The following is a 20,061-nucleotide window of genomic DNA, read 5'->3' as shown; positions in this document are numbered from 1 at the left end:
TCTGCTTAACTGTGCTGAAAATATCTCATTTCTTGCTCAGCAACTTAAGAGCCACCAAAATTCTGAAAGCAGCATTGCTTGAAAATTGACACATTTGCTATTTATTGCTGCCATGACAACCATAGAAAACTCTGTGAGGAAAGACTGAGCAATAAAAGGATGAAACACCATAGAAACAGATAAGAATAGAAGAAGCTGTGGCAGCACTGGCCTTAAAGAAGAGTTTAGGCACAAACGAGTTAATGGAAAGAATTAGGAAGAGGTGGAGGAGCAGCAAAGGCAGCTAAGGTGGAGCAAGCAAAAGGGCAGTCACATGTCTCAGTGCCAAGGGCCTCCAGCAGAGACTATACAGAATCAGAGTCAGTAAGGTTGGAAAAGTCCTTGGCCATCACCGAGTCCAACCAGAACCCAGTGACCACCACCACTAACCCACAGCCTGAAGCACCACATCTGCCACCTCCCTGGGTAGCCTCTCCCAACCCCTCACCACTCTCTCACTAAAGCAGCTTTTCCTCATGTCCAACCTAAGCCTCCCCTGGCACAACTCAAACCTACTGCCTCTCATCCTGTCACTGGTCACTTGGGCAAAGAGACCAGCCCCAGCCTCACTCCAGTCTCCTTTCAGGGAGCTGCAGGGAGCAATGAGGTGTCCCCTCAGCCCTCCTCTTCTCCAGACTAAACCACCCCAGCTCCCTCAGCTGCCCCTCATACAGTGCCCTCCAAAACCCTCAGCAGCTTCAGTGCTCTCCTCTGGATGCTCTCCAGTCCTTCAATGTCTTTCCTACACTGCAGTGCCCAGAACAGAACCCAGTGCTCAAGCTGTGGCCTCACCAGGGCCTTGTCCAGGGACACCATCACTGCCCTGCTCCTGCTGGACACTGGCTTTGACCCAGGCCAGGAAGGTGTCAGATAAGAACTCAGCAGAGATCATGACAGCAGTTTGCTTGTTTAAACCTCTTGCTTATTGCATAGCACAAAGAGTTAAAAGCCCTCAAAAGCAGAATACAGTAAGACCTAAGCTGCTGCCAGCTCTCCATGCTTCTCTGAAATTCCCTCCAGCAGAAGGAACTAACAATTGACTTAGGAAGTTAGGAAGGAATTCAGCTGTAGGGATCTCTTTTCCTGCAGGTCACCCACTACTGCACTGTATAATAAATGTAAACATGAAGTGGTATCATTTCATCTCTGCTCCTCACCTTTCCAGCGACCTCTCAGAGCAAACATCCTGCAGCCTGGATGAGGTCTAACATGGAAGCCATGCAGGCCAGATTAATAGGACATTCCTACCTAGGAGCAAAACATCTTTAATGCATTTCTTTCTCCCCAGATGAAAATGTATCAAAGCTGGAATCAGCACATGGAGCAGGCAAATCAAAGCTCTGTGTACAGCAGAAGAAGTAATACATTCACAGCTCTTTGTTTAAAGAATTAACTCAGCCAAAATCAAAGCTCTCCCTAGCACAACTCCTTTTTGGATGCTATCCACTGCCTTGTACAGAGAGCCCCACCAAGGGAAACCATGTTCTCTTCACAGCTCTCACTTCAAAGGACACAAAAGCAGATGGGATTAAACAGGAGTTCAGATCAGAGATGGTCAGGTTAGATTGGAGATGAATGGAAATCACAGAATCATAGGATGGTTTAGGCTGAAAGGGACCTCAAGGATCAGCCAATTCCAACCTCCTGCTATAGGCAGGGACACCTCCCACTAGAACAGGTCGCTCAAGACCTCATCCAACCTGGCCTTGAACACCTCCGGGGGGGGCAGCCACAACCTCCCTGGGCAGCCTGTGCCAGTGTCTCACCACCCTCACTGCAAACAACTTCTTCCTAACATCCAGTGTCAATCTCCCCTCTGCCAATTCAAACCCATTCCTCCTGTCATTACCAGACCTTGTCAATAGTCCCTCCCTGCAGCCCTCCTGTAGCCCCCTTCACATACTGCAAGGCCACTCCAAGGTCTCCTCCAAGCCTTCTCTTCTCCAGGCTGCACAGCCCAAACTCTCTCAGCCTGTCCTCACAGCAGAGCTGCTGCAGCCCTCTCAGCATCTTGGTGGCCTTCTCTGGACTGGCTTCAACACTTCCATGTCCTGCTTGGGTTGGGGGCTCCAGAATTGCACAGAGAACTCCAAGTGGGGTGTGAGGAGAGCAGAGCCAAGGGGCAGAATCCCCTCCCTTGTCCTGCTGCCCACACTGCTCTTGCTGCAGCCCAGCACAGGGTTACATAGAGAATAGAACTCTGGACTACAGAAGTTAGCTCAGGTGAGATGCAACCAAGATGCAAGTCTTGGGAGCAGTCTCAAAAAGCTTCTTTCTACACTTAAAGTGATCTAAAAACAGGAGGTAGCCAAAAAGGTCAGTCCTGCTGTGTGAAACCCTCAGGCTCCTGACTGCTTCTCTGCCTGAGAGCTGCCAATGCTGCAGCTGCAGGGTGAACTGGTGAGGGGAGGATAAGGGGTGGCAAATCTGAGTATGGCAACCTGCCTCATAGCACTGATACAGAGGGAGCAACAGAAATGAGCACATGCCTCTGTCTTCTCATACGCCTGAGCTCCTCAGGAAGTCTGGGGTGAGATGGCATCCATCTATCCCTGGCTCCTGACTGCAGTGGCAAGGGCAAGCCCCTAGCAGGCTGGCCATGGACCCCAGCTCACAACCTGTGCTGCAGCATAACTACTGATCTGGATCCCCCTTCTCAGAGGCAAATTAGTAGTAGAAGTAGTAGTAGGATTGAAACTCATAGTGAATTGGCTTCCTTTGAAATCTTTACCCCGGCTGAATTTGGCCAACAGGACTCAAAAGCTATAAAGACAAACAGCACAATCACATCAGACCAAAAATAATACACAGCTAGGCTGCACCACAGCCTTTGTCCTTCAATCACCCTCTGTACAGGGCAGTTAAAGTTGGAAACAACTATCTGATTAAGTGCTGATGGAAAGTGCAAGGCCCTGCACCTAGGATGGGGCAACCCTCGGCATCATTCAGGCTGGGGGATAATAACAGGGAGAGCAGCCCTGCAGAGGAGGATCTGGGGGCTGCTGGCAGAGGAGAAGCTGGCCAGGAGCCAGCAGTGGGCACTGGCAGCCCAGAAGGCCAGTGGCAGCCTGGGCTGCATCCAAAGCAGTGTGGGCAGAGATCCTGCCCCTTTGTACCCCTAAGTCCCTTCTGCTCTCGATCTCATCACCAATGCTGCAGTTACACAATGATGAATTTCCAAACATAACCCAATTCATCAACTGCAATTGCAAAAAGCCTTGGCAGCCCTGACAAGGAAGGAGTCCTGTCTTTGGAGACAGTCTGAAGTGTCACCAACAGCTGCCTCAGCGCCACTGTGGAGGCCATGACTGGAGCTCAGCTAACCCCTCGGGCAGGCTCTGCTTGAACTGAGAGGCATTCAGAAGCTGCCCTCTCAGAAAAGCCTGCAGTGAGTTAGCATCACATCTCCTCACCCCTGTGCCAAGCTGCCTGCACCCACAGCTGTGCCCAGTCCAAAAGCAGCACTTGAAGAGCAGAGTGCACAGCTGGCTGAGAAGGCACAGACAAGCTCAACACTCCACCAGGAAATGCTGTGCTACCACACATCAGTGAGCAAATACTCCACTCCTTACCACAGCTTCATCACCATAAACACACTGAAGTCACAACACTTCACCCCTGTGTGGATGTTGATTAGGAATTCTCTGTCCTAGGAATTCAAAGGCATCTGTGGATGTACTGACTATAAAATACACGGGGGGGGGGGGAGGGGAGGAGAAATCTGCAAATGCTACCAAACAAACTACACCAAAACTCTCCAAAGACTGAGTGTCTGCAACACTGCAAGCAAAAATGCTGTCTTCCTCCCCAGGCACTCACACCTTTTACTGATAAGGGCTCTGACACCTCCTTCAGTTTTACTTCATGCTCTGAGGTCAAAAGGTGCTACTAAAGTAACAGGCTAAGATTATTCCCCACCTAAACGGGCAAACCAAAGGCAGAGGCAAAGGGAAGTTGTTACTCCCTGCCACCCAGGACCAGGGGAAGAGCTGGCACAGCACCTACCCTGGAAAGCTGCTGGCCTTTCAAGAAGCCATGCCTGCAGTGCAGCCTAGCTGTGCTCAGCTTCTCTGCATCACATCAGCATGACATGTGCTCATTTAAAGGATCCAACCAGTTTCAGATGGCCATGGTGAAAATTTCAAAGCCAGAGCAAGGCTGAGATGGCTGCTGCCAACCACAAGGCTCTGAGTGAATTTGGCTCAGTTCAACCTTTTCACTACAGGCACTGCAAAAAGCAAACAGCACTTCTCAGCAGAAGCCTGCCAGAGACAAGGTCTAGAAGCCTTTCTGTACTCAAAATGAGAAGCTGCCTACTGTATCCACTCAGCAAGAGCAGGACATTTTGGGCAGGGACAGACTCAGCAACCTCTCCTTCAGTGATTCCTACCACTGTCCATGCAGATAGGAGCTTCCTATGGCACCAGTGTCAGCATGAGCCTGACACCTACTAAAATAACCTCAGGGTATTCACTAAACCCCTGGAGACCTCCCTACACTGATACAAAGGCCTGCTGGACTCACAGCAAAATTCTCTCTCTTACCTGCTTCAGCAGTAGCCAAGTTTGCTATTAAGAGAAGCAACAAAAAGCAGCAGTTTCACTCTGTGTCTCCCCTTTTCTTTTTTAAGAGAATATTCTTAGAGCTATTTCCCACCCTGTCAAGCAAAAACATGCTCTGACTTCAGGAATGGAGTGTGCCTCATTTTAATCTTTCACTTCAGTTAAGAACCCTGGACTGCTGGTAACAGGAGGCAAACCAAGTCTTACTTCAGACACCACTTGCACTCTGTGCTTAGATATGCTCAGAGACAGCAGATTCCAAACTGAGAACTGCTTGGGTTTGGGGAGCTTTTTTGTTTCATGCAGCAGCTCTGCTGTGAGTACAGGCTGAGGGAGCTGGGGGGGTACAGCCTGGAGAAGGCTCCAGGGGGACCTCAGAGCTGCTGCCAGTGCCTGAAGGGATCCTGCAGGAAGGCTGCAGAGGGACTGCTCCTGAGGGTGTCTGGAGACAGGCCAAGGGGCATGGGTTGAGGCTGAGGGAGAGTAGGTTTAGGGTTAGGAAGTTCTTGAGAGTGAGGGTGGTGAGAGCCTGGAACAGGCTGCCCAGGGAGGCTGTGGATGCTTCCACCCTGGGGTTGCTCAAGGCCAAGTTGGATGAGGCCTTGCGCAGCTAAGTGTAGTTGAGAGGTGTCCCTGCCCAAGGTGGGGAGGTTGGGGGAGATGAGCTCTGCAAAAGCAGCTGGCAGGACCAGCAGGCTCCTGAGCCCCCAGCTGCCTACCCCAGACACCCATTTCGAGTTTGATATGTTCCACTCATGCTGGCCTGGTAGCAGAGAGGCCATGCCCGTGGCACTGCTGCACAGGAGCCTGCAGGCTTGGGGCAGGGAATGCTACAGGAGCTGCAGGGCTGCTGCAGGGTTACAGAGCCTGCTCTGCAGCTGCCAGGGTGTGCACCGAGCCTCTCTGCCTCCCAGCGCCTTGCTAGCTGCCAGCACAGAAGTTGCCTCAGCTGGGAGATGGACACACACGAGGCAGGGGGAAGTGTCCCCTGGTCACACACTGCAGAGTGCCTGGCAGGCTCTCCTGTCACCTCTTCCCCTTTTCCTTTTCATCTTTTTCCCTCTGTGCCATACCATTTTATATCACAGATATTTGACCTCCATTCAAATTCAGCCCCAGGCACAGGAACACTTCAGTGTGCTGCAGGTACTCCAGTGAAATCCGTGAGCAGTTCCATGTAAAAGCCATGGACAACAACCCAAAGCCATTTCTGACCATGCAAAACGTTTTGTAAGTAGTTCCATGTGTGCTGTTCCTCTGGAGCCTGGCTAGGGAGGAATAACGACCTTGGATTTCATTCCCATTTACTCTGAATTAGGCAAAGCTGGTGGTTTTAATTACATACTTAATACACCTGGCATGGTCTAATTACTGCAAACAAAACGGCATTTAAACACAGAGTGACCTTGAACTCAGCCTACCCAAACCCCAGCTAGCTCCGAGTTTGGAGTTTCCAACCAAGTGCCAAGGCATGCAGCAGCAATCTTCCAACTGTGCTGCGCTGGCTCAGGAGCAGCAGCCCCACCGCACCGGGGACCATCTGCACACACTGCTGGGGCTCCCCTCACTGCTAGCACAGACCCCTCTGCCCTTCCCAGCCTGCCGTAAGCCGTCCCAGTGGCACACACCCAGCTCACACTGCTGGCGTTTTTAACGGGTCAGGCTGACCCAGAGCTGCAGCCCCCTGAAGCTTTCAGCAGACACTGGTGCCGTGGTGGCAGCACTGCAACACAGGGAACAGCCTGCAGCAACGCTGATATGCTGCGAGAGACAATCCCAGAACGGCTCAGCTTGCAAGGGACCTCAGAGCTCATCTCCTCCAACCTCCCCACCAGGCCCAGGGACACCTCTCAGCTAGATTCAGCTGAACAAGGACTCATCCAGCCTGGCCTGCAACACCCCCACCAAGGAGGCAGCCACAGCCTCCCTGGGCAGCCTGGGCCAGGCTCTCACCACCCTCACACTCAACAACTTCTTCCTCAGCTCCACTCTAACCCTGCTCTGCCTCAGCTCCAAACCATTCCCCCTTGGCCTGTCTCTAGGCACCCTCAGGAGCAGTCCCTCTGCAGCCTTCCTGCAGGATGCCTTCAGGCACTGGCAGGCAGCTCTGAGGTGCCCCTGGAGCCCTCTCATCTGCAGGCTGCCCACCCCCAGCTCCCTCAGCCTGTGCTCACAGCAGAGCTGCTCCACCCCTTGGAGCATCTTTGTGGCCTCCTCTGGCCTCACTCCAGAAGCTCTGTGTCCTTCTGCTGCTGGGGACAGCAGAACTGAACAAAGAGCTGCCCAGGGAGGTAGTGGAGTTGCCGTGCATGGAGGTGTTGAAGCCAAGCCTGGCTGGGGCACTTAGTGCCATGGTCTGGTTGGTTGGGCAGGGCTGGGTGCTAGGCTGGGCTGGCTGAGCTTGGAGCTCTCTTCCAACCTGGTTGATTCTGTGATCCTGGGATAGGCTTTGATACAAGAGTATCTGCAACCCTTGAGACACTTAAGGTCAAACCTGCTGGGGCTCTAAGCACCCTGATTTAATCTGGATTGTTGGGTCCCTTCCAATTCTGTGCAACCTGTACATCTGTGCTGTACTTCGGGAAGCTGAAATAAGGAGGAGAAGATAAAGAAAGGACAGCTCCAGGTGACAGGAAGCTGTTTGAGTCAAAGGCTGCATCAGGACTGCAGCAGTGTGCTTTCTGCAGTATCTGGTTAGCTCCAGGGAAGCCCAGGGATGTGTACAAAAAGTGGGTGCCGGGAACAGAGCTCGGGGCTGGAAGTGCAGCAGCTCCTCCACGCACACATGGCAGCCAAACTCTGAAGCTCAGCAGTGCTCACTCAACCCTTGGTGAGTTGCCATGGCAACAGGCCTTTAAAACACAGAAAACAGGTTAGGCACTTCCAGACTCACCACTCTGCAGCGGCACTGCCTGCCCTGTGGCTTCGAACAGCCTCCCCTGAGATGATCAGTGGGCTGCTGCTGTAGACTCAGCAGCCAGCAGAGAAGAGAAAATGAGGCTCTCGAGTTTCACAGGCCATGGGCATGCTTGAGCAACATCCTTCCACCCGCTGCTCTGCCACCCTCACAGGGACAAAGTTTCCCCTGGCACCTGCTCTGCCCCAGCTTGCCCCCAGTGCCCCTTGTGCTGTCACTGCACAGCCCTGAGCAGAGCCTGGCTGCGTCCTCCCGACACTGCCCTGCACAGCTTTAGCACACACTGAGGGCAGCCCTCAGGCTGCTCTGCTGCCAGCTGCCAGCCCCAGCTGCCTCAGCCTGGCCTCACAGGAGATGTTCTCTGCCTGCAGCAGCCTGGGGGCTCTGGGCTGGGCTCTCTCAAGCAGTGCCCTGAGCTCCTTCTTGACCTGAGAGACCCTGAACTGGACACAATATTCCAGATGTAGCCTCAGCAGGGCAGAGCAGAGGGCAGGAGAACCTCTCTGACCTACTCACCACAGCCCTTCTAATCCACCCCAGGAAGCTCTTGGCCTTCTTGGCCATGAGGGCACACTGCTGGCTCATGGGCACCCTTCTGTCCACCAGCACCCCCAGGTCCCTTTCCCCAGAGCTGCTCTCCAGCAGGTCACTCTATCCTGGTCCCTGGGGTTGTTCTTCCCTAGACACAAGACTCTACCCTTGCCCTCGTTTGATGTCATTCCATTTCCCTCCACCCAACGCTACAGCCTGTCCAGGTCTCTCCCTTCTAGTCCTTCAGTTTTGGAAGGAATTCCCTATGTCAAGCCCCTCAGTCTTCAAAGAGGACACAGCAAAATAAAAGCCACAGTAAAAATGAGCTGACCCTAAGTGACTAAGAGAACTTGTTGAATCTAAGCAACATTTTGGGGTGATGGGGAAGTTTGATCTCTAAGTGTCTCTGATGAACCATTTTTTCCCTTCATTTTCATTTGGAAGATACTCAGATGTAAAACCAACTAAATACCTTGGGCTGTAGTGACACCATGAGGGAAAACAAACCAGACATGCAAATTCCACTGAATCCCCATCTCCAAGCAGCAGAGCTTGTCAGTGCCCTGCAGCCAGGGGTGCCCTGGGCTTGAAGCAGCTGTACCTCTGGAGGCTCTGGGCCACCTTATTGAGCTTTAACCTTTTCTTACTAACATTCTTCTATCTGTACAACTCCTACTGTCAACACCAAGGGCAATGTAACCAGTGGCAAAGCCTCAGTAGATGCTGAGGAAGTCTAACATTTCCAGGTATTTCTTCCCCTGGAACTAGGTTTATGTGCCCAAAACTAAGGAATGCTGAGAGAAATAGTCCAAGCTGTGACATTTCTAACCATAACCTAAATGCAGCTTCACGTTTAGGCACAGCCCAAAATGCCTTCTGTAACAACCTGCTCATCTGAACTGCACGCTGGCACCAGCAGGAGCTCTGCAAGCAGGAGATGGGGGTGGCAGAGGTGCAAAGCCCTGCCAGCTGGACTGCCTGTGCCACTCGGGTGCAGCGCAGCACTCGGCTGGGGCAGACACGACCCAGAAAGCCTGCCAGGCTGTCTTCACAGGAGCAGGGACTCTGCAACACAAACACCACTTGGATTAAGCATCTTCCCCCTCCTTTCTTTCTTTGACCTGAAACAGAAGTGTGGCCAGCAGGTGGAGGGAGGGGATTCTCCCCCTCTACTCAGCTCTGCTGAGACCCCACCTGGAGTGCTGCATCCAGCTCTGGAGCCCCCATAAGAAGAGGGCTGTGGAGATGCTGGAGAGTGTCCAGAGCAGGGCCAGGAGGATGCTCAGAGGCTGCAGCAGCTCTGCTGTGAGCACAGACTGAAAGAGTTGGGGCTGTGCAGGCTGGAGCAGAGGAGGCTCCCAGGTGACCTTCTGGTGGCCTGCCAGGATCTGAAGGGGGACTCCAAAAAAGCTGGGGAGGGACTTTTTAGGCTCTGAGGGAGTGACAGGACTGGGGGGAATGGAGTGAAGCTGGAGATGGGTAGGTTCAGGCTGGACATGAGAAGGAACTTGTTGAGTATGAGAGGCTGGAATGGGTTGCCCAGGGAGGTGGTTGAGGCCCCATGGCTGGAGGTGTTTCAGGTCAGGCTGGCTGAGGCTGTGTGCAGCCTGCTCTAGGGTAGGGTGTCCCTGCCCATGGCAGGGGGGTTGGAACTGGCTGCTCGTTGTGGTCCCTTCCAGCCCTGGCTGATTCTGTGATTCTATGGTTTGATAGACAGAAAAGGCCCCTCAGAAATGTGTGCAGCCACAGTTGTTTTTCCCAGGCTCTTTCTAGGCTATCCACACTGCTTAGCCATTACACAACGATCTCAAGGAGGTGTACTGGTGCAGACAACTAAGGTAACAAGATGTTACTTTAAACCACCAGCACTGCCCCAGCTCGTCAGCTTCACTCATTTCTTTCCTTTGCTCTCCTTAAACCCTGCACAAAGGACAGCCCTGCCCTAGAGCTGAATGCATGAACATGAGCTACAGTTAAGGCTCTCCATCTGAGCTGAGGAGAAAAACAAAAGGAGGGGGCAGCAGTTTCCTCCTTAACTCTGAGTTAAAGATGTGAAAGCTGCATGAGAAGTAAGTCCAAAGAGTATTGTCACCAGAAGTTATTTTGTAAATAAAACCCACATTGCACAGTCACAGAAGCCTGGCATGGCTCAGGCTCAAGTGACCTAAGAGATCATTACCTCCAACCTCCACACCATGCCCAGGGACACCTCTCAGCTAGACTCAGCTGATCAAGGCCTCATCCAGCCTGGCCTGCAACACCCCCACCAAGGAGGCAGCCACAGCCTCCCTGGGCAGCCTGGGCCAGACTCTCACCACCCTCACACTCAACAACTTCTTCCCCAGCTCCACTCTAACCCTGCTCTGCCTCAGCTCCAAACCATTCCCCCTTGGCCTGTCTCCAGACACCCTCAGGAGCAGTCCCTCTGCAGCCTTCCTGCAGGATCCCTTCAGGCACTGGCAGCAGCTCTGAGGTGCCCCTGGAGCCTTCTCCTCTGCAGGCTGCACCCCCCCAGCTCCCTCAGCCTGTGCTCACAGCAGAGCTGCTCCAGCCCTTGGAGCATCTTTGTGGCCTCACTCCAGCAGCTCAGTGTCCTGCTGCTGGGGACGTCAGGACTGGAGGCAGTGTTCAAGGTGGGGTCTCAGAGGGGCAGAATCCCCTCTCCTGCCCTGCACAGGGACACTACTTGAGATGACAGGGATGCTTTAAACTTCCCAGAGAGAAAACATGGCTAAGCTTTACTGACCAAACCTTGGCCGTGGTGCTCCAGAGGCTGATTCATGTTTGGGAATAGGAGCTGACTGCTAATTGTGAGCATTGTTGAGGTTGCCCAAGGTCTACCTCTTCCAAAATATTGACATTCCTAATAAACAAATGAAGTGCCTCATTATTTCGGAGAGCTTGGGTTTGTAAGACCTGTGTGTTCCCAACAGCCTTGCTGATTACAAACAGCAGCCACCAGCAGTAGCTTAAACAATCACAGGAAACGAGGCCATCAGAAACAGCCACGGGAAAAGGTTACCTGCAACAATCTCTGCTCTGGGCAGGACCAACCCTACCTAAACTGTTCCTGATGTGCTCATCCAACCAGGCCTTCCACAGCCAAAATACCTGCTGCAGCTGCTGCAGCTCTCGCAGGCAATCTGCTGTCACAGGTTGTTACCCTGTCGGACATTCCTCCTGCCATCTAACCCCTAATCAGCTGCTCCAGTCCCACCCTTCCGCTTGCCCTCTCCTCTGAGTAAATACCTGTAACTCTGCTTTTTCACACCTGAGAGTGTAAAAAGCTTTCTGGCCCCGAAGGGCATTGCTGTGCTCCCCTGGCACACCAAAGTGCTGTAACCCTGGTCAGACAGCCTGCACCCCCTGCCACAGCTGCGCTGGCCCCGCGGCACGGCTGCACGGGGAGCAGAGTGAAGCTTCCAAAGGATCCAGGGACTTAAGATAAACAAGAGTCAGTTCTTCTGATAGCCTCAACAACTCAGTGAGATGTTGAGACCAAACTGTTAGCCTCTATACTGACAGGTGAAGGGACAGAGAGAAAGGGTCCTGTGTTCATGATGGGATTCAATTACATTAGTCACTGGCTGACTTGAGAGTGTTCTCACAGCACCCTAGGATGGCTCAAGTTGGACCTCAGAGCTCCTTCAACCTCCCTGCCATGGGCAGGGACACCTCTCACCTAGACTTGGGGGCTCAGGTCAAGCCTGGCCTTGAACACCCCCACAAAGGAGGCATCCACAGCCTCCCTGAGCAGGCCATTCCAGAGTCCCCCCACCTCCACACTGAAGAACTTCTTCCTCAGATCCACTCCAACCCTCTCTTAGCCACCCCTCAACTGAACTGAATCAAGTTCTGCAAGCAGACTGCCAACACCAATAACACTTTCATTAGCTACATGACATTGTGAGTAATCTTCTGTTTACCTCATATGCACAGCCCTGCAAACCCAGAAATCTAAGTTCTGTATTTGTTTAGTTAAGAAAAAATTCCTCCTGACAGCATCTGGAAGTGCTTCATGATACTCCAGCAGCTATCTCCAACTGAACCAAGATGAATAGATGTTAATTCTTCACTGAAAATGGTCAAACTACCTAGAGAAGAATCTCAAATGACTGAAAAGAGAATCCCAGAATGAGTTAGGCTGGAAGGCATCTCAGAGCTCATCCCCTCCAACCTCCCCACCATGCCCAGGGACACCTCTAGGCTATACTCAGCTGCTCAAGGCCTCATCCAGCCTGGCCTGCAACACCCCCACCAAGGAGGCAGCCACAGCCTCCCTGGGCAGCCTGGGCCAGACTCTCACCACCCTCATAACTTAACAACTTCTTCCTCAGCTCCACTCTAACCCTGCTCTGCCTCAGCTCCAAACCATTCCCCCTTGGCCTGTCTCAGACACCCTCAGGAGCAGTCCCTCTGCAGCCTTCCTGCAGGATCCCTTCAGGCACTGGCAGCAGCTCTGAGGTGCCCCTGGAGCCTTCTCCTGTCCAGGCTGCACACCCCCAGCTCCCTCAGCCTGTGCTCACAGCAGAGCTGCTCCAGCCCTTGGAGCATCTTTGTGGCCTCCTCTGGCCTCACTCCACAGCTCTGTGTCCTTCTGCTGCTGGGGACACCAAAACTGGAGGCAGGATTGGAGGTGAGGTCTGAGCTGAGCAGAGCCAAGGGCCATAATCCTATCTCCTGCCCTGCTGCCCACACTGCTCTGGGTGGACCTCAGGACATGATTTGCCTCCTGGGCTGCATGAGCACACTGCTGGGCTGGGGTTATTTTCACTGCCATTAATTAGAAGATGCCTCTACCAAACAAACTCATCTGCTGCTTCAATAAAATCAGAGCAAGGCAGCCAAGGCTTTGAAGAAAGACTTTGCAGTGAAGCTCACCCAGCCTAGGCTGATGAGTGCATGTTAAATGATTTGCTATGTGATCTGCAGTCAGTTTCTAGCACTGACTCCTTTCCCAAATCGGTTGTGACATGCTAAGTTTATAAACATGAAGCAAAGTGTTCGGTATCTGCAGTCCAATTATTTCACAATGCTGATACTCTTTATTTGTTCTGGTTGAGACCCAGGGAAATATTCTGCTTAGGGTAACAGATGGCTTTTAAAATTTTTGTTGCTATTCCAGAATCTTTAAGTCACCCAAAATGCATCTACTTAAACATGATACTGCAGTTACTGCGAACCATGAGCTACGTGTTCACCACTTCACATTCAACAGCCTGGAGAACATTCTTGTTTGGAAATAATTCTGCCAGAGAAGGAAATCATTACCCCAGCACTGCTACAATAAATAGATTTGCCTTTTTACATCTGATCAGCTCACAGCAAGAGGTAAATGACTCATTTAAAACAAAAGAATACATTCAGCAGGTGTGAATGAAGTTCAGCCACTCATTCTGAGCAGCCCTTACTCCCAGGTTAGCATCCCTGAGACACCACTCCCTGGCAGCTCATCAGAACCCCCTGTTACCAGTGTCCCACTGGAAGGTGCATTACTAAGGGGCAGAAGGATTTACAGAGCAATTTTGTAGCTTAGCGAGATGGCACCAAGCTGTGTGGCACAGTCACTTGCTAGAGGGCAGGGATCTATCCAGAGGGACCTGCACAGGCTGCAGAGCTGTGCTCAGGCCAACCTCAGGGCATTCAACAAGGCCAAGTGTAAGGTCCTGCACCTGGGTCAGGGTAATCCCAAACACAGCTCCAGGCTGGGTGGCAATAGGCTGAGAGCAGCCCTGAGGGTCTGGGGTGATGAAAAGCTCAACATGAGCCTGCAGTGAGAGTGCAGCCCAGACACAACCCTGTGCTGGGCTCCAGCAAGAGCAGTGTGGGCACAGGGCAAGGGAGGGGATTCTGCCCCTTGGCTCTGCTTTCCTCACACCCCACCTGCAGCCCTGGGGGCAGTTCTGCAGCCCTCAGCACAAGCAGGACATGGAAGTGTTGGAGCCAGTGCAGAGGAGGCCACCAAGATGCTGAGAGGGCTGCAGCAGCTCTGCTGTGAGCACAGGCTATGAGAGTTGGGGCTGTGCAGCCTGGAGAAGAGAAGGCTTCCAGGAGACCTTGGAGTGGCCTTCCAGTATCTGAAGGGGTCTACAGGAGGGCTGGGGAGGGACTACTGACAAGGTCTGGTAATGACAGGACAAGGAGGAATGGGTTTGAACCACATGGGTTTGAGCCACACTGCTGGCTTAAGAACTGAGGACCCTGATACAGACTGCACACCTGGGAGCTGAGACTCAAAGGTGGCCACTGATGCAGGGAAGCCTCATTCTGAGAAGCTGCTTAAGCTCCCCATCATCATCATCACTTCTGAGAGTACCATACCCACACAGTGCACAGCCTGACTGCATCTTCACTTGTCAGCTGGCTGCTTTCACACAGACTGCATGGGGTTGCAAGGGACCCCCATCGGTGGTCCAGGCCAACCCCCTGCACTCAGCAGGGACATGCTACACTAGATCAGGTTGCTCCAGCAGCTCCCTCTTGTGCTGGGGGCACCAGAACTGAACGCAGTGCTCCAGGAGGGGTCTCATGAGAACAGGGCAGATGCTTGTGCTGGGATCCCTCTCTAGATCACATTCAGGCTAACTTTTAATACAGGAAGCTTCTGTTGTTTACCCCTCCCATGAATCACTTAGAGCCTTTGTGTCAGCCACTGGAAGCGTTCTCAACAACCTGCCCAAGAGCAGGCAGTATTCTCTGCATGCTCCCCACTGATCATCCTTTCAGAAAGGCTCTGGCTGGCCACTTACCAACACAGCCACTCACTGCCTATCATATAAATAGAAGTGCTTCCACAAGAGCTAAATAAGTAATAACTGCCTGTGGGTGAAAGCAGCAGGCTCTTGCAGGCTGCACCCTGTGTGACCCAGAGCAATGATTCCTGGAGCAGACTGCTCTGAAGCAGAGCATCCATTATGTAAGAGGCTTTCTAAACTTCCTTAGCTTGGCTTCTCTAAGGATGTTTGGGTTCTGTGCTGCTTATAATTCCCCCACCTCCATACACTGCCCATCACTGCTCACTTGGTTCAAACCCTGTGGCCTTCAATCCAAAGCAAGCTGCAGCCACAGGCCTCCCACCACCGTCTGGCTGGGAAGCCAAGAACAAAGTGCCCATCGTGCAGCCTCCGCGAGGCGCTGGCACAGGCTGTCCAGACCAGCTGCACAGCCAGCCCGGGGGGGTGCAACGTCTGGCTGGACTGGGCTTTGAGAGCCCTGGGAAACATGTCCCTACCCACGGCTGGGAAGCTGGACTGGGTGACCTCTGAGGGTCCCTTCCAACCATAACCACTTCAGGATTCTGTGACTCTGAGATCTTTGACTTGCCAGTCTAAGACCACTAACAGACAGAGCAGCTATGCTGCTGAAGATCAGGAAATGCCTCAGGCTCTCTCCTAGGACAGATTCCTACTTCAAGAAGGCAACTTCACACGTAGAAGCAATGCCAACAAGTGCCAAAGGACTGCCCATGCAAGAATTACTCACCAGTGATTCACTCAGCATTTGCAGGAATCCCTTTTGCTTGCATTCCTTGCCAAGCAACAGAAGAGGCAGGATGTATTTCAGATTGCTCCCAGGGCAATTTTACTGCCACAATAACCCCAGTTACTTTCCAATGGACACTGCACAACATTGTTTTGTTAGTCCATTATCAAGATAATAATTATTGCACTTTATGGTCACAAACCAAACCAGAAAAACACCCAAAACCCTCCACCCAACCCAAAATCCCACTTCAAAACCTCTCCAGCAGCCACAGCCAATTTCAGAGTCAGCTTTATGTAGAAATGCAGTGAGTGATCACTGGGAGAAAAAATCCCACACCTACAGCTGTCACCTCAAATTAACCACAACATTGTTCTCCAGATCTCAAAAGGCTTTTCAGAACAGTGTCCTGTGCTGATGTTTAGCTACTGCTCTGTAATTAAGAACATGGTTAATCCCCAACACATAAATTAGGCCCAGTCAAACATCTAAAAAGCATAACAAAGCTGAAACCCAGGTGTAATTATCTGCACAGGCCAGGCACAGATCCAGCCTCCTGCAGAGTGGGTGGAGAGAAAAAAAGAGCCTTGAGGGTGTTGGTTGCTGAGCAGCTCCCCAGGAGCCAGCAGTGGAGCCCAGCAGACAGCTGTGTGCTGGCTGCAGCCAGAGCAATGTGGGCAGCAGGGCAGGAGAGGAGACTGTGCCCCTTGGCTCTGCTCTGCTCAGCTCAGGCCTCGCCTCCAATCCTGCCTCCAGTTTTGGTGTCCCCAGCAGCAGAAGGACACAGAGCTGTGGAGTGAGGCCAGAGGAGGCCACAAAGATGCTCCAAGGGCTGGAGCAGCTCTGCTGTGAGCACAGGCTGAGGGAGCTGGGGGGGTGCAGCCTGGACAGGAGAAGGCTCCAGGGGCACCTCAGAGCTGCTGCCAGGGCCTGAAGGCATCCTGCAGGATGGCTGCAGAGGGACTGCTCCTGAGGGTGTCTGAGACAGGCCAAGGGGGAATGGTTTGGAGCTGAGGCAGAGCAGGGTTAGAGTGGAGCTGAGGAAGAAGTTGTTGAGTGTGAGGGTGGTGAGAGTCTGGCCCAGGCTGCCCAGGGAGGCTGTGGCTGCCTCCTTGGTGGGGGTGTTGCAGGCCAGGCTGGATGAGTCCTTAATCAGCTGAGTCTAGCTGAGAGGTGTCCCTGGGCATGGTGGGGAGGTTGGAGGGGATGAGCTCTGAGGTCCCTTCCAAGCTGAGCCATTCCAGCATTCCACAATTAAGGTTAGATAACTGGATGGCATCCTTGGAAGTCGACTTATGTGGCTCGTGCTGGCCCAGAAGCAGGAAGGGATTCCCTCTTGTTGGCACACAGGACACAGACAGCAAGCAAGGAAGCAAGCAATCAAATGCACTCACGAAATCAAAGTCTCCATCTTGAGGGACTTTCCAGTTGTCAGGGAAAACGTTCTTGGATATGTGGTAAGGTTCATGCATGTTCTGGTTACAGTTTTCAGGGCTCTTGTTCTTGGAATCTTGTTTATCAAAGTAGTCCATGAAAGAAGGTCTTTGAACTTGGGGTGAAGTAGCATTTCCTGAGTTGAAAGAAGGAAAGACAAAAGTTAAACCACTTGAAGATTTGCTGCACTCTAAAACAAATTCCATTGGTTCATTTTCTTGGATTTCACAGGAACTAATCCAGTCATCTGCACATGGGGAAGCCTCCCTCTGTCCCCTGAGCATCCTTAGCACAAAAGCTCATGGCTGAGTAATGAGATTCGTGTGGCAAGATACAATGGGGAGAAACACAGGAGACAAGGCAGAGTTACTCACACAAGCAGCATTAGAGGCTACCAGATGAAGTCATCTGGTATTGATCCATTGTTGTGCAACAACACAAGGTGCTGAGCATCCCTTTGGCTGATGAATGTCCCCAAGCTGATCTAACAAGGACAAGGGTGGAGACTTGCACCTGAGTAAGAACAACCCCAGGGACCAGGATGGGCTGAGGACTGACCTGTTGGAGAGCAGCTGTGGGGAAAGGGAGTTGGGGGGTGCTGGTGGACAGAAGGGTGCCCATGAGCCAGCAGTGTGCCCTCGTGGCCAAGAAGGCCAAGAGCTTCCTGGGGTGTGTTAGAAGGGCTGTGGAGAGTAGGTCAGAGAGGTTCTCCTGCCCTCTGCTCTGTCCTACTGAGGCTACATCTAGACTGTTGTGTCCAGTTCTGGGCCTCTCAGTTCAAAATGGACCTCAAGGAACTGCTTTAGAGGGTCCAGCCCAGAGCCCCCAAGCTGCAGCAGGCAGAGAACATCTCCTGTGAGGCCAGGCTGAGGCAGGGCAGTGTCGGGAGGACGCAGCCAGGCTCTGCTCCGGGCTGTGCAGTGACAGCACAAGGGGCACTGGGGGCAAGCTGGGGCAGAGCAGGTGCCAGAGGAACAGGAGGGGGAACTTTGTCCCTGTGAGGGTGGTAGAGCCCTGGAGCAGGCTGCCCAGAGAGGCTGTGGAGTCTCCTGCTCTGGAGCCTTTCCAGACTCTCCTGGATGTGTTCCTGTGTGCCCTGCCCTGGGTGCTGCTGCTCTGATCTCTGGAGGTCCTTTCCAGCCCCTGACACTCTGTAGTGCTGTGAAATAACTTTGTGGAACAATTTTGAGCAACATTAAAGCTGCATTTGTGTCTGCCCCTGTACAAGTGATGCAGTGCAAGAATGGCACCCCCACACCTCCCAGCTGCACCACCCCTGCTGCAGCTGCTCCTGCTCTGGTTCTGTGATCTGTGTGCTAGTGGCTGAAATGGGAGCAATAGCAAAAGGCCCAAATAAATGTCACCAAGAAGGGACATGCAAATCCCTGACAGGCAGACAGAGTTTCTGTGCTTCACAAAGACAGAAGATCTTGGAGGCTGGCTGCCTCTGCCAGAGCACCTTTGCAAGCCAGCTGGGTGCCCCTGAGACGCTTGTGTGGTTTATGAAAGGAGAACAGGTAGCTTCCAGCTGCTCTTTGATACTGCTCAGTGCTAGAGCACTGCAAACAAGGAGCTTGGAGGAACAACCAAAAGTGATCTAAGGAAGGAGGACTTCATTTCCTTCCTAGGGACACCAAATATTTATGGCAACTTCTTTCTTTTGTGAATTGCTCTTGTGCTTAGTTCTGTGTTCTGTTTCCTTCTGCCCTCTGTCTCCCTGCTCAGGGCCGAAATAAGAACCAACAGTGAGTTGTTGTTTGTAAGTACCCATGCTCAGAGGCCTCTGGGAGCTGTGACAGAAAAGAACTAGAAGCACTTTTTTTTCACAAGCAGGGAATTGTGCCCAGATAAAACTGGGCTCTGGAGCAAAGAGAGGCCAGTCCTCCTACCCCAGCACCCAGCATCCAGCCTAGCAATAAACAAGGCTGCCTCCTCCTCAGCTGGCCTGCCCTGGCTCTGAGCAGGGACTGTGCACCAGGTACCTGCAAGCAGGGAACCAAATGCAGAATACAGAGCAGCAGAAGGGGAGAAGCCCAAGCCCAGAAGGCCAAATGTATCCCAAGCATTGTGACCAGCAGGACAAGGGAGGTGACTCTCTATGTCTGCTCTGCTCTCCTGAGACCCCACCTGGGGCACTGTATCCAGTTCTGGTGCCCCCAGCATGCCAGGATGCTCTTGGCCTTCTTGGCCACAAGGGCACCTTGCTGGCTCATGAGCACCCTCCTGTCCCCCAGCACCCCCAGCTCCCTTTCCCCACAGCTGCCCTCCAGCAGGTCAGCCCCAGCCTGTCCTGGTCCATGGGGTTGTTCTTTTCCAGATGCAGGGCTCTGCCCTTGCCCTTGCTGGATTTCATTCAGTTTCTGCTGCCTGTGCTCTGAACGGCAGCGCAGCCTTTTGGCACTGGGTTCCACTCCTGAGACAAGAGCTTTGCACACTGAATCCCCCCCCACAGCAGCCTGGAGCCACAGATGACATTTGTGCACCTGGAATTAGGTTCCCCCGTTGATGCTGCTCTCTTAAGTAAATGATCCTCTGGGCCTCACTCTGCACTGCTGCTCAGCTCAACCTCGAGCACACCAGCATTAAGTGCTGATGCCACAGCTGTGTGCTCAGGCAGATTCCAGTGCAACTCAACATCTTAGACTTCCAAACACTCACAATGATTTTGCCTTTTGTTACATCCCCTGCCCCCCACGCTGCTGGAGTGGATCTGGAGTTTTCACTGCTGCTTCCACAGTCACTGCCTTAGCTCAAGCATCACAGAATCACCCTGCAGCAAGTCTTCAAACCACAACTCACCGGGAAAACAAAACCCTGCTAACTGCTTATGAGCTGCAAAGCAACTCTGCACAGGATGTGCAGTGATTGCTGACTCCATGGAGAGCCATGAGGAGTTCCCAAGAGCACTGACACTGAGGCAGCAACTCCTCACATCAGCACATCACTTCTTTCAGTAGAGCTGCAAGGAACTGGTCCAAATGCACGTGGGACAGTAGGCATAAAGCAAGAGACAAGCAGTGGAAGGGAAAATTTACAGAAGGCTAATTTTAGAGTCCTCCAGAGACTTAGCAAAGCACCAAAACAGGTTTCTGCTTT

General features: G+C 52.6%; 1 protein-coding gene across 1 annotated transcript in view; it reads right to left on the bottom strand.

The window, feature by feature from the left end:
• Positions 1–20,061, bottom strand: part of STK3 (serine/threonine kinase 3) — a 91,922-nt gene that overhangs the window by 17,664 nt on the left and 54,197 nt on the right. The window contains exon 10 of the mRNA XM_064154033.1: positions 16,926–17,101. Coding sequence (XP_064010103.1) covers positions 16,926–17,101 — 176 coding nt within the window. The remainder of the gene's footprint in view (positions 1–16,925; positions 17,102–20,061) is intronic.

This window comes from Pogoniulus pusillus, chromosome 14 (genome assembly GCF_015220805.1).
Source record: "Pogoniulus pusillus isolate bPogPus1 chromosome 14, bPogPus1.pri, whole genome shotgun sequence".
NCBI classification, from domain to species: Eukaryota; Metazoa; Chordata; class Aves; order Piciformes; family Lybiidae; genus Pogoniulus; species Pogoniulus pusillus.
This window is presented reverse-complemented; position numbering and strand designations above follow the sequence as displayed.